Source organism: Ambystoma mexicanum, chromosome 10, assembly GCF_040938575.1.
Source record: "Ambystoma mexicanum isolate Mex_15411 chromosome 10, UKY_AmexF1_1, whole genome shotgun sequence".
NCBI classification, from domain to species: domain Eukaryota; kingdom Metazoa; phylum Chordata; class Amphibia; order Caudata; family Ambystomatidae; genus Ambystoma; species Ambystoma mexicanum.
Genome location: NC_090932.1, coordinates 1,673,831,574 through 1,673,847,920, shown reverse-complemented (window position 1 = coordinate 1,673,847,920; position 16,347 = coordinate 1,673,831,574). Strand labels below are relative to the sequence as shown.

Below are 16,347 nucleotides of genomic sequence, written 5' to 3'. Positions count from 1 at the left end.
AACTCTGGGCTAAATTAAGAGCATGGAATTGCCCTGAAGAACTGGTAGAGGCTATAGAGGCACCTGCACACAAACACCTCGGTGCGGATCTGGTGCAAAAGGCATTTGTCACAAACAATAACTTCCTACCAAGGGTTGAAGCAAGGATGTGCCTTGGCTCCGTTCGTTCTGTTTGTATATCGCTGATCTGGCGGCTGCACAGAGAGAGGTAATTGCTTTCCCTCCGAAGATAAATGGCACATTAGTACCCCGGATACTTTTTGCAGATGATATGGTCTTTTTAGACCTTGCACCTATCACTCTACAGCATAGAATTCATGCATTTAATATATATTTAAGGGAAAATGGCATGAAGATGAATGTGATAAAATCAAAGATACTGGTAATGAAATCTGCTTATAAAAAAAAGGTTGCAAAGTTACTTGGAGAGTGGAAGCCGAGCCAATGGAAGTGGTGGAAAGAATAACTTATTTAGGAGTGGTGATAAATAGAAGTATTGGCGATCAGGGACAATATATTCAATTGAAACATAGACCGGCCACTCTAATAAACCAGGGAAGAGTCTTCCATAGGAACTATGGGCGTTTCACGATGATTCCGATCTTGTCCTTTTATAAACAGAAAATAGCACACGTATTCACCTATTGTTCGGAAGCCCTATTGCATCTACCCCGGGATATATGGGAGGAATTAGAGGGCCAGTTCTGGCGAATATTGCTGCGACTTCCAAATGCAGTACCAGTATGTGCCATCAGACAAGAGTTAAAGCTACAATCACTGGAGTCCTTAGTCCTCCTATGGAAATCAATGGCTTTCTATAGAAAGTGCAGGCATGAAAAGGAGGATATTGCTCCTTTTGCAATTCTTAATTCACCCAAAAGTAAATTTGATAAATATTTGACCCAGTGGTATGTAAAGATCGAAAAGATTCTGCAGCATAATGACACCAGTCCAGAAGCGCTAGAAGCAAATTAGATCAAAGTTAAGCAAAGATTGCAATATAATGACTGGTTCAATACGTTGGAGAATTGCGATCGAGTGAAACTGAGCTGTTCAAGATCATTAGAAAGAAAAGGCCTGAATTCCCTCCCAAACTACCTACAGAACTTTCTGTCACAGTATTATTGTGATATGTTGCTTAGCTAGGTTTAATTGCCTGCCAATGGGTGAAGTACTGTGGGCACAGATGATGCAAGGTATTGAAGACGATGCATGTACTTTTTGTAAGAAGACAGATATGGTAGAGACACTGAGCCATTGGGCAACAGTATGTGACTCATTGACAGAAATGAGACCATTTTATTTAGGAGAATATTTTATGGATGAAAGCACGGGGAGTCCAAATGAGTGGTGGGACTGGGTGATATTTGGAGAAAGCCAGGTTTAATAATTGCAGTTCTGAAATGTATTGATAGAGTGCTAATGGGGAAGAAGGAGTTGAATGAAATATTCCATATGTGATTGTATATGATTATATTTCTATTTTTAACTTTTTTCTTCAACCTTGGTTCTATCTTGTTTTATTTTGTTTTATATGGCTCTTGTTTAAGGTGATGTCATAATATTAAAGGTTTTTTGAAACAAACAAGACATTTAATAAATAAAATAAAAACATCCAGATTACAATAGAACCCAGTCTCCTTTACCACCCGAGTTGAAATGGCTAAGTAGGCAAATACTCGATTCAACAACGCACACCTGATGAAAAAGACGCCAAGGAAACGCTACAGTATTGGCATCCTGGCAAACAGTCGCCGCCCATTCCACCACGGCTGTAAAACCATTCCTTGTGGGGTGAGGTCTAAGCACCCATCACCAGATGCAACCCACGCCGGAGGGAGACGCGTCAGGGAACAGACTAGGCGACGAGTCCAGCCAAGATACAACGCAGAGTCCATCACAAGCACCATAAGATTTCAATGCCAGGGACACACCAGCATTCCAACAAGTATCGGCAAAGCTAACAGTGTGGGGATGTGTGGAGGCATGGCATGGGCCTTTGCCAGGCACTGCCATAATGGCACTTCCTGCCATAAGATGGCAAGGGGGTGGGGGGATGGTTTTAGTACCTGGGCAGTGCTTGGCAAATGCCTATCAAAGTGCCAAACCAGTTGCCTTTTCCAGTTCCAGCTTTTAACAGGAAATCAAAGCTTGATGTTCATGTTTAAAAAGACGCGTTCGTTGTTTTGTTTTGTCCCTGGCCCATGACACACTTTGCTCACATCATGGTAGCCTGACACACCACTTGTTCTCATCTTTGTGCTGTTGTACAGGCGCCTTCTGGTGAATGCTGCCACCATCTGTAAATGAGTTATTGTGAGTCATTTCTGACGGAAATTGACATCGCTGTTTTTTAAATAAACACCAATACAAATGTTTTGGCTTTATAGGTGCAACCTAATTGCAAAAGTTAAAAAAGAAGAAGGGGTGAGTGTTAAATTCCCTCCCAAAAGTGCACACACCAAAGCAATGAGGGGCACAAGACGCGCTACGCCACTTGAAAATGGAAATAGATGCAATGCCGACGTACGGCGCCCTGCAGAAGGAGAGGCACTGAAGAAGAGCAGCTGCGAAACATTCTCTTCTCCTGAGCATCAGTAACACCGTCCCTTCCAGGCCCCACCTCTGAAAGGATGCGCAAGAGGAGGAACCACTCCAAAACAACCCATGGGGGTCACCCCACCGACACCGCAGAAGAGGAAATGGCCCCAGAAACATCAACACTGTCGTGCAAAGAATTCACAACGAAAGGTCCCAGTGGTCGGGTCTCCAACACCCACATGATGCGCAGTCTTCTCATGTGTGCAGAGAAATGTTGTAAGGTCGTGACCCCAGAAAGGAGTGAGGGTGTCCTAGCTCTGCACGTGGCCAGTGTGCGTTACTCCCCTCACCTGAGCATTCTGCTTCCCAGCTTCTAATACACACGGATTGTCAAGCCACTAGCACAGTGTAGTGGAAGACCTGCTGGCACATGCCACCCCCCCCCCCGCACACATTAACTCCATCAAAATGATGATACACCTCTCCCACCAGCCTGTCACACAAAGCCCGAAAAATTCTCCCCCTCAGGGGGGACCTCGTTAGCAGCCCACCAAGCAGGATAGCCATACCTGCGAGACCGAAGCCCCGAGCGACCTGCGCACAACTGACTGAGCAACATACCAGCCTGGAAGTCCCCGGCATGAACAACAGCAAAGCAATCTTGTACTGCCCCCCCTGCTCCTACTAACCGAACCAACCCATTTTCCTGCAGGCCTCAAAGCGCCAAGACATTGTGAAAATGGCAGTAGTGAGCTAACGTGTGCAGCACAAGGACACCGCCCCCTGCGCTTCCAGTCTGAAGGGGGCAGCACTCTCTGTCTTGCTCTGTCATTTACTCTGGAACAGCACCCTGCCATCGTATGCCATCTTGACAGAGGCCGCTTGTTGCTGGGCACTGCTCTTCGAGTCTGATTGGGCAGTGCAGCGAAACCTTTTGCCATTTCTTTTCCCGTGAAAGGCAAACGAGCCTTGGCCCCGCTGCTCCTGGCCATATCCTAGCACCACCTAGCAGCTGGACATAAGCGCGAGCAGGCAGGAGAGCGTACCTGGTCATACTGCAGAGCTCTGCGGGAAAGGCTGGCATACTGCAAACTCAGACGGTTCCTCTCTCGCACGCTGTCCTTCAGTTCATAGTCCTGCAAGAAACGAAAGAGGTGTTTAGGAAATGAGAGACGCCCCCCATTAATTCTACACAAGATTACAGCTCACACCACGAAATCAGTGGCTTAGGCGCCTGCACGTAGCCAGAGTGAGAACGTGGCACTGACACGAGGAGCTGTACCGTGGCAACTGGGCAGGAAGACCCCAATACATGAAGATATTAACCAAGGCAACAATGTACGACACCCACTTTTTTCTGTTTATGAAATAAAGAACAACACATGTTGCTACAGTTTTCCAATGGGAAAGATGGGACTTCGGGGAACATTCTTTTGACTGTCACGCAGCACACAGTACAGTACAACACACAGACTACTTCCTTTGGTAGGGGGCCTCTTGCTCGAACAGCAAGTGGTCGAATTTTATTTGCTCACATTTTCTTAATCAAATTGTACCCTCAAAATGTAGATGGGGAGTTGGGGGTCAGGCAATATTGATGGATGTGGGAAGTGGTAGTGCAGGTTGTCTTCACCCACATTCTGTGGTAACACATTTGATTACAATAAAATACGAGCACTTTGTTTGTCACTCCAGCCCTTATTTTCTGGGCATTGGAAGTTTACTGCCCTGGAGATCTGGTCGAAAACAAATGCATCGAAATGTTTTGACCGAATTTGACTGCCGCAAATATATGTGAAGGGGGGTAAGGGTAATAATTAAGGTGGAGAGAGAGAGAAGGGGAATACTGGGGGTCTTCCCCCGCATACATTGGCAGCCAAATGGATTAAAATATATATTTTTTCCATGGATTTGTATTCGACCAAATCTCCTCGATGAAATGACGATGGGACCAACAGTGCTTCACTCTGTGCATATGGACTGGGGCCAAACCACTTTGCTTCATCCCAAATCACAGGAATGCCTGAGTGGGCGTCAAGAGGCTCCATTGTTAGCACTTGTGTGAATATTAGATCACCTGCCTCTGGGCTTTCTTCCTTAAAGAAAGGATCAGTTGGAATGGACACCACTGCAAGAATCCATTCAGAATGGGAGAAGAGCATGGCTGATTTTCTGAGTAAGGTAGTATATCTGCTTGGGTGGCGTAAGGATCGCTAAACAAAAAATCTTTTTGGGTGGCCAATTCCACCAAGCAGCAAAAGATAGAACAGAATCAGTCTGAACCCTCAGGTTCCGAACGTGCTACACCATGGGGGCTCCAGCGAGTCAGGCCTAACGGAAGGGTTATCTGGGCTCATTATACGTTTGGTGGTATCTGGCCGGTAAATCCGTCGAGATACCATGAAACTGTATCATTGTCATCACAAATTTGTCCAGTGGTAGGCGGTGTAAATCCCCATTTATTTTGAGACTGTAGGACTCAATGGGGAATTTTGGCGGAGTTACTGTGGCGATAATTCGGCCTGTGGTAATTCCGCCAAAATGTAGCGGAAGGTCTGTGGATTTACCTCCAGCTGATAGCTGGAGGTGAATCCCTCAACGTTCTGCCAAATGTATAGTTGGCCGGTGCGGTAATGCGGTGGTATACAGTAATACCGTTGCATTAAACCTGCACCGCCCAACTAGTAATGAGCCCTGGTGTTTGTTCTTAAGCAAAAGGTGATAATTTCCGTTTTCTGCGCCGTTACACTCTGGCTGACTTGCACTCATCCAATTGGCCACCGTCGTCAAACAGCCATTAAAATTCACAGTAGTCTGATACAGATCCGCTCTAATCGAAGGATTTTATTTATTTTTATTCATTGAACATTTGTATGGTGCCTATACAGCAGAAAGTGTTCCCAGGCACCACAAGACAAAAGGGGGGGTGGGGGGACAGGGCAGAAAAAAACAATAATGGTCCTACTACATTTTGTGAGATTCGGATCGTGCAAGTGCGAGGGACGGGGCTGGAAGGGCTCAGTGGGGTGCAGGTCCAGCCAGTCTAGTGCAGGGCAGGGAGCCCCGGAAGGACAAGGGCAGAAAGGGGCAGGGGGTCAGAGGAGACCAAGTGCAGGGGTAGACAGGTCGAGGAGGGCCTGGTGCCCTGTAAAAATCTGAAGGAACCAGACAGCCAGTCAAGAGGCAGAGGGGGACATTAGCAGGGGAGGGGAGAGGGAAGGTGGAAGAAGGAAGAGAAAAGGAGGGTCTTGAGAAGCTTCCGGAACTTAAGGAGATCTGGCTCAAGTATAAGAGGGGCAGGGAGGCCATTCCAGAGGGAGGCAGGCGTCTGCGGAGTAGAGGGATCTACCCTCCACTCTCTGCTTGGAAAAGCAGCTGATCTGCAGAGAGTTGGAGCTAGAGGACCGATGGGCTCTAGCAGGGAGGTATTTAGTGAGAGGCAGTTGGGTGTAGCGAGGTCCGAGGCCCCAGAAAGCCTTGTGGATGATGCAGAGGGTCTTGAACATGATCCCAGCTGCAACCGGGAGCCAGTGGAGAGGTTTTAGTTCTGGAGAGATGCGGTCCCTGGGTTTGAGGCCAAGGATAAGTCTCACACTCCTATTCTGGATTAGTTGAAGAGGGTCGAAGGGAGGAGTTAGGCAGATTGAGGAAGCGGCTGGTGCAGTAGTCCAGCCTGGAGATAAAATCATATTAGAAGCCATTGGAGAGTTTCATGTCATATTAAGAAGCCCGGTGCTTCATGCAGGCAGGGGTGGGGTGCAACCCCTGTGCCAGCGATGGTGTTGGAGCCCACCCTAATAGTGATAGTGGGGTACCACTTCGAGACATCAGCCTGTGATGATAGCATGAGTATTGCTATGATGAGCAGTTTTTTTTGTGGTGCTGGAATCGTATGTGTGGGCTCGTTGTTTATTTGTTATCATGAACACAGGAATCACATGTTTTCATCATCTCACTTTTATTTCATGTGTTTAGAATAGTTATGGATTGTGTTTTAGGAGGAAATCTATTGCATTGCTGTTTTATTCTATTATGTGAATTATGATGGCATGTAAATTGTCTTGTTATTTGCAGGTTTTAATGATTACTTTTCATCCAAAATACATTTCATGATAATGATGATGATGACGGTGATGACTATGATGACGATCACGTAGATGATAATGATGACGGTGATGAAGACGACCATGAGGATGAAGGTAATGGTGACAATGTGATGACGATGATGATGAAGTTAATGCTGATGATGACGATGACGGTGATGATGATCACGTTGATGATGAAGACATTGATGATGATGACAATGGTGATGATGACGACCATGAGGATGAAGGTAGTGGTGACAATGTGATGATAATGACGATGATGAAGATAATGGTGATGATGGTGACGATGATGGTGATGATGACGACCATGAGGATGAAGGTAATGGTGACTATGTGATGATGATGACGATGATGAAGATAATGGTGATGATGGTGACGATGATATGATATATGATATGATATGGCATTTGTAACGCGCCTATACACAAGTGTTTCAAGGCGCGATGATGGTGATGATGACGACCATGAGGATGAAGGTAATGGTGACTATGTGATGATGATGACGATGGTGATGATGGTGACGATGATGGTGATGACGACCATGAGGATGAAGGTAATGGTGACTATGTGATGATGATGACGATGCTGAAGATAATGGTGATGATGATGATGGCGATGATCATGATAATGGTGGGGGATCCCGTGAGCATCAGTGATGGGGCTTCACCTGATATCAACAGTGGGGAAAACGCTGAGCATTTCTGATGGGCAACCCCCGGCATTATGGCTGTGGGTGACTCCGGCCAGTGGAAAGGGGGAGTATTCGTGTTACATACAGTTGGGAAAACCCTAGATATGGCTGATAGAAGACCGCAGAGCACCTTTCATTGGAGAACGCTCAATGTGTATCTGGTATTATAACAACCTGGTATGGGCAGTGGTGGCCCCGTGGGTAAATGCGTTGGGGCCATTGGGTACTGGTGGGGGGGGCTCTCTGCATTGCTGTTGATGGACATCTGAGTGTCACTGATGGTTGGCAGTGGTGGATTACTGTGTTGACAGACATGGGTCATGGGGGACCCTGTGGTCTCAGGGAGGGAATCTGTGGTGGGGCAGTGTGGTCAAACTCCCTGGTGTAGACGGCAGGGGTGCCCCTGAGTAACAGTGATGGGCAGTGCCTGCTGTTAGTTGTGGGGGGACCTCTAAGTATTGGTGCCAGCAGTTCCCCTAGAAAGTATTGGTATGGGGACGTCTGAATATCTATGGTGGGACACCCCATGTGTTGGCATTGGTGACCATTGGTTTCATCAGCTGGGGGACAATCAAGTATTATTGTAGTAGACCTCCTTGATGCCATGGCAGAAGGCCCTCTGGGTGTTAGGGTGATGGATACCCTGTGTGTCATTTGTTGGTGACCCCAGGGTTTGGAAGTGTGAGGCATCAGCTATTGGTGATGGGCGACCCCAGAGTATATTTGAGGGAAGACCCCCAAAGATATCTGTGGTGGAGGATCGTCCGGTGTCAATGGAGGTGCACTGTCTGGATATCTGTATTGCAGGACCCCGCGGGTATTGGAAGAGGAAGTGCGTCCATGGGGGGGGTCCTGGATACTGGTGGTCTGAAATCCTTTTCATCAGTGGTGGTGGACCCCCATAGGTATTGGGGTTGGGGAGCTAAGTATCATCCGAGACTCAGTGATCAGCTTCCACTGCCCCCGCCCCCCTTGGTTGCTTGTAGATCTCTTGCTGCCAATTGCTCACCCTCCCCTGCAAGCTCCCCACTCCTTTTTCTCTACGTCCCTCACTGTGTTGTTCTTCCTGTGATTGTAAAGCGCTCCACTGCTTCATGACGCTAAGTCCAGGCTCAATAAATACCCTGATAATAATAATAATTAATAATACCTATCAGCTGTGGTAGATTCTGAGGAATCAGTGTTGGGGGAACCTCTTTTGTCTCAGATATGGGGTGGGGGTATTGACTTTTGGGGCAGAGCTCCCCAGACTCAGCGATGGGGAACCGGTGAGTAAGAGTACTTGTGAGTATCCAGGTACCGGTGCTGGGGAGCCCACTGGCTATCGTTTATTGGGATCCACCTGGTAACAGCAGTCGGGGACCCCTGGGTGTTGGATTTTGGGGCACCTCAAGTGGCTGCGGTTGGGGACCCCCCTGCATGTGCCAGGGGGGATTCCCTCTGTGGTTAGGGGTTGCTTGCATCAGGCATGAGGGAGGGTCCGGTGTCAGTGGATGGCGGGTGCCCTTCTATGAGCTGTAGGAGCCCCGCGGGCATCAGCAGTAGGGGGGGGGGTCTGTGGCATGAGAAGCGAGACCTTGGCATCCGTGGTGAGATACCGCAGAGGCACCCGGCACAGCTCCAGGGTGTGATGTGTAAATGGAAACCCCCACTAGTGTACCGTGTACAGCGCAATGACAACACTAATGGCCAGCAAGCAAACAAAGGACACAACATGTGTTGAAATCCACCCCTGACCCTCTGATCCTACAGCCACCCACCCCCTTCCTCGCCCTGAAGTCGCCGGGCACACTGCAGGTTCTTACACAAAGCATCACAAATCACAATATCTTCTTATGCTTTGTGTAGGGGTAGTCACTTGGGTTTCTTACATAACAACTTCCAACACAACATGTAATCACACAACCTGAAGACCCTACTCTTCAAAGACTATCTCACCCATCCATGAGCCGCCCAGTCAACCTTACTTCTCCCCCGCTAGAGCCCCATTGCCCCCCCACCCTCAATTACCCATCCAAGCAATCTATGCTACCCCCACACGCTCCCTGTGACCCTCGGGTGCGTTCCCTTTGTGCAAGACTTCATGGCTTGCCAGCTGGGTTCACACTTTATAAATACCACACAAACAGAGCATAATGCATCTGTAATCGCATGAAATACTGAAGCATCACATCGCAAGCTAACACGTGACTTATCATAGAACAGGCAGTCGAAGCCTCGACTCTCCCAGCCCCCACCTCCATGCAACGTGCAGAGGCTGCACCGGGCCAGGCAGGGTGGCCCTCGGCTGTTCCAGCCACGGCGGCCCCACTGGCACCGTGCCTGGACAGCCAGCCTTCTTGCCACAGTGGAAACCTGTCGACCAGAAGAACTCCAGCGCCCGGCTTCCTGTCGGCGCCATTTTAGACAAAATGCAAAAGAGTCCGAAACGACCTCGTCAATGGCACCCCCAAAATCAGTAAAGCCCCAGTCAGCCTAATTACCTTGCAGTAGATGAGTTGCATGCTTGCGAGAGGAATGGCGCCAAGCGGCGCGCGCTGTGTCTTCACCCGGACGAGCCAGGGAAATTCTCCAGGAAGGAGGCACGGAAAGGCTGGCTCCAAAGACCCGGTGTAGGAGGATGACTTCTGTGCAATAATGCGAGCTGACATGACTGTCTAAGTGAAAAAAGCACCCTCGCCCCCCGGAGAGAGGCATCTGACTCCCTGCGCGTGGGCACTGCGCGCACATCGCCTACTTCTGCGTGGAGACACAACGCTGTGGCATCTTCTCCACCACAGAACAGTGCATAGTGCGCCTGCAGAGGCGTGTCGGGCCTTCAGCATGGAGGATAAGCCAAATAGAACAAGTCCACTAGTGGCCCATGGGCCTCTCCGGGTCACTCACCCGCCCTGTTGGTCACTGGCAGACATATGCAGTCAGGATTTCCCACAGAGCACTGGCCTCCGTGCTGGGACAGGCCTCAGTTGGGCACCATGGCAATGACTGGAGGGCCAGCCCAAGAGGCCCGTGTTGGCCAGTTTCATCAGTTGGGGGGCCAGTGTACTGAATTTAGCTGAATTTTGTGTGTAGCCAATGTATTGAATTTAGATGAAGTTTGAGGGGAGCCAATGTATTGAACTTAGATGAATTTTGAGGGTAGACAATGCATTGAATTTAGATGAATATTCAGGGTAGCCAATGTACTGAATTTAGATGAAGTTTGAGGGGAGCCAATGTATTGAACTTAGATGAATTTTGAGGGTAGACATTGCCTTGAATTTAGATGAATATTGAGGGTAGCCAATGTACTGAATTTAGAGGACGTTTGAGGGGAGCCAATGTATTGAACTTAGATGAATTTGAGGGTAGACAATGCATTGAATTTAGATGAATATTGAGGGTAGCCAATGTATCGAATTTAGATGAATTTTGAGGGTAGACAATGCATTAAACTTAGCTGAGCATGATGCAACTATCCACAAACCCACTAACAACGCTCAAATATTCTGCTTACCCTAAAACGCAGAACAAAATACACCATACCTCTATCGCAGCAAAATATAAAACCACCACAAAATACAACAAACTGCACACACCACACAACACTGAACAAGAAACTAAGCCAGCCACACATGCAAATCTCTGCACACACCCTCACACACCAAGCACCACATAACGAATGCCAACTAAAAACAAAACAGCACACAGTGACTGGTCTTTCACAATTGAAGCTACCAAGAGCAATTCAAAGCTCTCTTGCGCTTTTCCCTCTCAAACCCACTAAAAAGCCCTCCAGCCCGCTTTCTTTTCAGATCCGCCAGAGCGCCTGGAGACCACAAAAGGGGCAGCGGTGCACGGTATAGGCTGCAGTAAATAACATAACCAAATAAATGGTTCTACTTTTCATGCTATGCATGAAAGCTCAAGCGCATTAGGTTAACCACTTCCCTAGTTACAGCGACCTCCCAGAAAGGTACCTTGGCTACTTACAATGCTTATGCCGTGCCACACACTATGCAGGCCCAGCCTCAAATATTCCCGTGTGACTCACGTAGGGCCCACCTCGATCTATTACAGCAGTGAAAGACTGTATGCTGTGCGGGACATGTAGGGGACATCGAGGAATGCTGTGCGGGACATGTAGGGGACATCGAGGGATGCTGTGCGGGACATGGAGGGGACATCGAGGGATGCTGTGCGGGACATGGAGGGGACATCGAGGGATGCTGTGCGGGACATGTAGGGGACATCGAGGAATGCTGTGCGGGACATGGAGGGGACATCGAGGGATGCTGTGCAGGACATGGAGGGGACATCGAGGAATGCTGTGCGGGACATGGAGGGGACATCGAGGGATGCTGTGCGGGACATGGAGGGGACATTGAAGGATGCTGTGCGGGACATGGAGGGGACATCAAGGGATGCTGTGCGGGACATGGAGGGGACATCGAGGGATGATGTGCGGGACATGGAGGGGACATAGAGGGATGCTGTGCGGGACATGGAGGGGACATCGAGGGATGCTGTGCGGGACATGGAGGGGACATCGAGGAATGCTGTGCGGGACATGGAGGGGACATCGAGGGATGCTGTGCGGGACATGGAGGGGACATTGAAGGATGCTGTGCGGGACATGGAGGGGACATCAAGGGATGCTGTGCGGGACATCGAGGGGACATCGAGGGATGCTGTGCGGGACATGGAGGGGACATAGAGGGATGCTGTGCGGGACATGGAGGGGACATCGAGGGATGCTGTACGGGACATGGAGGGGACATCGAGGGATGCTGTGCAGGACATGGAGGGGACATCGAGGGATGCTGTGCGGGACATGGAGGGGACATCGAGGGATGCTGTGCAGGACATGGAGGGGACATCGAGGGATGCTGTGCGGGACATGGAGGGGACATCGAGGGATGCTGTGCAGGACATGGAGGGGACATAGAGGGATGCTGTGCGGGACATAGAGGGATGCTGTGCGGGACATGGAGGGGACATCGCGGGATGCTGTGCAGGACATGGAGGGGACGAGGGATGATGTGCAGGACATGGAGGGGACATCAAGGGATGCTGTGCAGGACATGGAGGGGATGGATGCTGCGCGGGACATGGAGGGGACATCGAGGGATGTTGTGCGGGGCATGGAGGAGACATCAAGGGATGCTGCGCGGGGCATGGAGGGGACATAGAGGGATGCTGTGCGGGACATGGAGGGGACATCGAGGGATGCTGTGCGGGACATGGAGGGGACATAGAGGGATGCTGTGCGGGACATGGAGGGGACATCGAGGGATGCTGTGCGGGACATGGAGGGGACATCGAGGGATGCTGTGCGGGACATGGAGGGGACATCGAGGGATGCTCTGCGGGACATGCAGGGGACATCGAGGGATGCTGTGCGGGACATGGAGGGGACATCGAGGGATGCTGTGCGGGACATGGAGGGGACATCGAGGGATGCTGTGCAGGACATGGAGGGGACATCGAAGGATGCTGTGCGGGACATGGAGGGGACATCGAGGGAGGCTGTGCAGGACATGGAGGGGACATCGAGGGATGCTGTGCGGGACATGGAGGGGACATCGAGGGATGCTGTGCGGGACATGGAGGGGGCATCGAGGGATGCTGTGCGGGACATGGAGGGGACATCGAGGGATGCTGTGCAGGACATGGAGGGGGCATAGAGGGATGCTGTGCAGGACATGGAGGGGACATCGAGGGATGCTCTGCGGGACATGGAGGTGGCATAAAGGGATGCTATGCGGGGCATGGAGGGGACATCGAGGGATGCTGTGCCGGACATGGAGGGGACATCGAGGGATGCTGTGCGGGACATGGAGGGGACATAGAGGGATGCTGTGCGGGACATGGAGGGGACATCGAGGGATGCTGTGCGGGACATGGAGGGGACATCGAGGGATGCTGTGCGGGACATGGTGGGGGCATCGAGGGATGCTGTGCGGGACCTGGAGGGGACATCGAGGGATGCTGTGCAGGACATGGAGGGGACATGGAGGGATGCTGTGCAGGACATGGAGGGGGCATCGAGGGATGCTGTGCGGGACATGGAGGGGACATCGAGGGATGCTGTGCAGGACATGGAGGGGACATCGAGGGATGCTGTGCAGGACATGGAGGGGACATAGAGGGATGCTATGCGGGACATGGAGGGGACATTGAGGGATGCTGTGCGGGACATGGAGGGGACATCGAGGGATGCTGTGCGGGACATGGAGGGGACATCGAGGGATGCTGTGCGGGACATGGAGGGGGCATCGAGGGATGCTGTGCGGGACATGGAGGGGACATCGAGGGATGCTGTGCGGGACATGGAGGGGACATCGAGGGATGCTGTGCAGGACATGGAGGGGGCATAGAGGGATGCTGTGCAGGACACCCATGATGCACCACTGATGGTCAAGCACTCGCCGATGACCAGGCTTGAGGCTAACCATCCAGAAGCACCTGAGGAGGCTGCTGGGGCAGGCAAAGTCAGATGTTCTGACTCAGCAGGTCCTGGCCCAAATGGGGAGGAGGTCACCTGGCCGCGCGCCGTTGACTGTCCCTCATTCTGGCTCTGGTCACGGGCAGTTCTTCAGTGGCATTGGTTAAGAAAAGTCTTTGCAGGATTGTAGAATTCTTGGCTGAATGGAGGTTTCGGTGGGCGAGGGGGTGGCTCTGCATGAGAGCCAGGAACCCTGCATACCCAGTGGTAAGGATGATGCGGGCAACAGTGGCCCGCGTCAAGGAACTGGGCAGAGTGCCTTGAAGCTGCTGACGGGGAGAGCGCCTGCCAGTGGCAAGCCAGTCTGTGCTCCGGGGTTGAGCGATGGCACCCTCACCACTACTGGTGGACCGTGGAGGGCGATTCCCCAGGAAGCCTAGGGTCCTGTCCTGGACACCTGGCTGAACTACTACACCGGGGAACGGAGGGGGAGGGGGTGTAACTGATCTAAAGTGGCACTTGCACCTTAAATACGGAGTGGGGGAGGGGAAAGAAACTTCCAGCAGGCCCATGCAAGGCGATCTCCTGGACCCCCTAGAAAGAAGGCCCTGCCAGTAGCGATGTTAAGACCACGGGAACCAACCGAGAGACCTTCCTCCTGGGCACCCAGCAGCAACTTCAGAGCAATTTGCATCTGAAGAGCTGCTCTGCAGGGGGCATGGCCATGGAGTGTTTGCTTCTCCCGGGCAGGGATGCATGTCCCCCAGCCAGGAAAGCATTAATGACCAGGGAGATGGGATGCCACTCGCTAAGCTAGGTATGTGGCCCAAGCAGGGGGCCCACTACAAAGTAGCATGATGCTGACTGGCTATTTTTAGTTTGGGCTACTGGGAAGCCCCACCTATCAGACGGAGCGATTGCATTAGAGCACAGATCGGGAGAACTGGCGTATGATGAGGGACTCACACTTGTAGGTGTTTGCTTATCTGCCCACCCATTGACTGACCATGGTCATGCTAACCCTATGGCCATTCTCACCCAGTGCCTGCCCCGCCAGCCCAAAACACCTCCTCATGGGAACACTTTAAGCTCCTTTTACTTAAGCCTTACCATCAATCTTTATGCTGGAAGTGCAGGCATGTGTTTTTTCAAAGCAGATTTCTGAGAGTTAATGTCTTAATTGGAGCTGCAAGCCCGCTTCTGGGGTAATAAAAAAAGTCTTGCCAGGTCTGCCTTCAGCCACTCGATTTATAAGCACTTCGTGTGCCCTTCACTAAAGTCCTGTTAAAAGCCAACCGTTTTGGATTCTGTATAAGTATTATGCATTTGCCAGTCACTGGTATTAGATACCCAAGTACTCGCACCATTTTGCACATGCTGCTGTCAATGGCAAGTTAATACCACTATGGCAGTGCCTGGCAAGTGCCTTTCTTGTGCCCACACCTAAGCACAAACTGTTGGCCTTGCCAATGCTTGTTTTAACTGCACTGTTTATCTTAGTTACATTTCCAACCTCCCAGTAATACGTTGGAGCTGTTTCCTTAAACCTAAAATCACAGGTTCATTTCTGTAATTGTATGTGTGTTTATTTTTTGTGGCACTATAACTGTTGTTCACATCCGGCTTAATAAGATGCTTAACTGCATCAAACAATGCATGAGAGCATGTGATGCTCCTTGCATGCAGATTTCTGCAGCAGAAGACGCTTACACACTGCATTCATAGTGTATATTCTGCTGCAAGAACTGCTCGAGTAGAAGTGAACCCGTGAGATATTTAGTGAGAAACATGTAATCCTGGAGGGGGAGAGTGAAGGAAAATCAAAAAATGATAGATGCAAGGCTTTGAATTTAACATTACCACTATCATTGCCCTATGCAACCTTCCATGCCATCATTCTTTAACATGATTGTGTCATTACAGAAGAGGACAAGCCATTAGCAAATCAGTCTTGGTTCTGCCACCAGAAGGTGCAGATCACTCTCAACGGCTTGACAGTGCCCCCTTTGCAAGAGAACACTGGCCATCACCAGAAATGTTAGGCCTCGTGCAATAGCAGTTCGGGCGGGGCTGCTCACATTAGTTGCAGGGCTAAGACTGATAGTAACAATAGTAGTGAAGGCTGCCCAGAGCAATGCCAGTGGTTATGATTGATTCAGTGCTTTACACCCATCCTTATTTAGTTTTGGATATTAGTTGTAATCTGCACTCTTGCATTGTAACACAGGGTGGAGATGAGCTGTAAGGAGGGCCACACATAGCTGTGTGTTTGGTCATTCACCCACCCACTCAATTGACTATGTTAAGCTTTATGGCATTCTCACCAACAACCTGCCTCTTGATGCCAAAACATCCTCTCTTGTGAACTCTTTGAGTTAGCTCCATCACAAAGCAATATCAAACCTTGCGCTGTATAGGGCCAGTCAGTGTTATATCTAAGAATTCTTTTAAGTGTGTAATTACTTCATTGTCTCTGTAAATGAGCTCCTGGTGTAATACAAATCTCAGACAATGTGTGTAATCAGCCACTTTATTTGTAAGAAATATGTGTGTCCTTGCATCTGTTCCCTGCACCAAAGTCC

At 50.2% G+C, this 16,347-nt stretch overlaps 1 protein-coding gene across 20 annotated transcripts in view; it reads right to left on the bottom strand.

Moving 5' to 3' along the window:
- Positions 1 to 16,347, bottom strand: part of RIMBP2 (RIMS binding protein 2) — a 2,252,680-nt gene that overhangs the window by 1,013,414 nt on the left and 1,222,919 nt on the right. For 19 of the 20 annotated variants that reach the window (XM_069620091.1, XM_069620095.1, XM_069620096.1 and 16 more), the window contains one exon: positions 3,588 to 3,677. In XM_069620091.1, the coding sequence (XP_069476192.1) occupies positions 3,588 to 3,677 (90 nt within the window). Of the gene's footprint in view, positions 1 to 3,587; positions 3,678 to 9,821; positions 9,964 to 16,347 lie in introns of those variants that run through there. The other variant, XM_069620099.1, reaches the window with a different exon arrangement.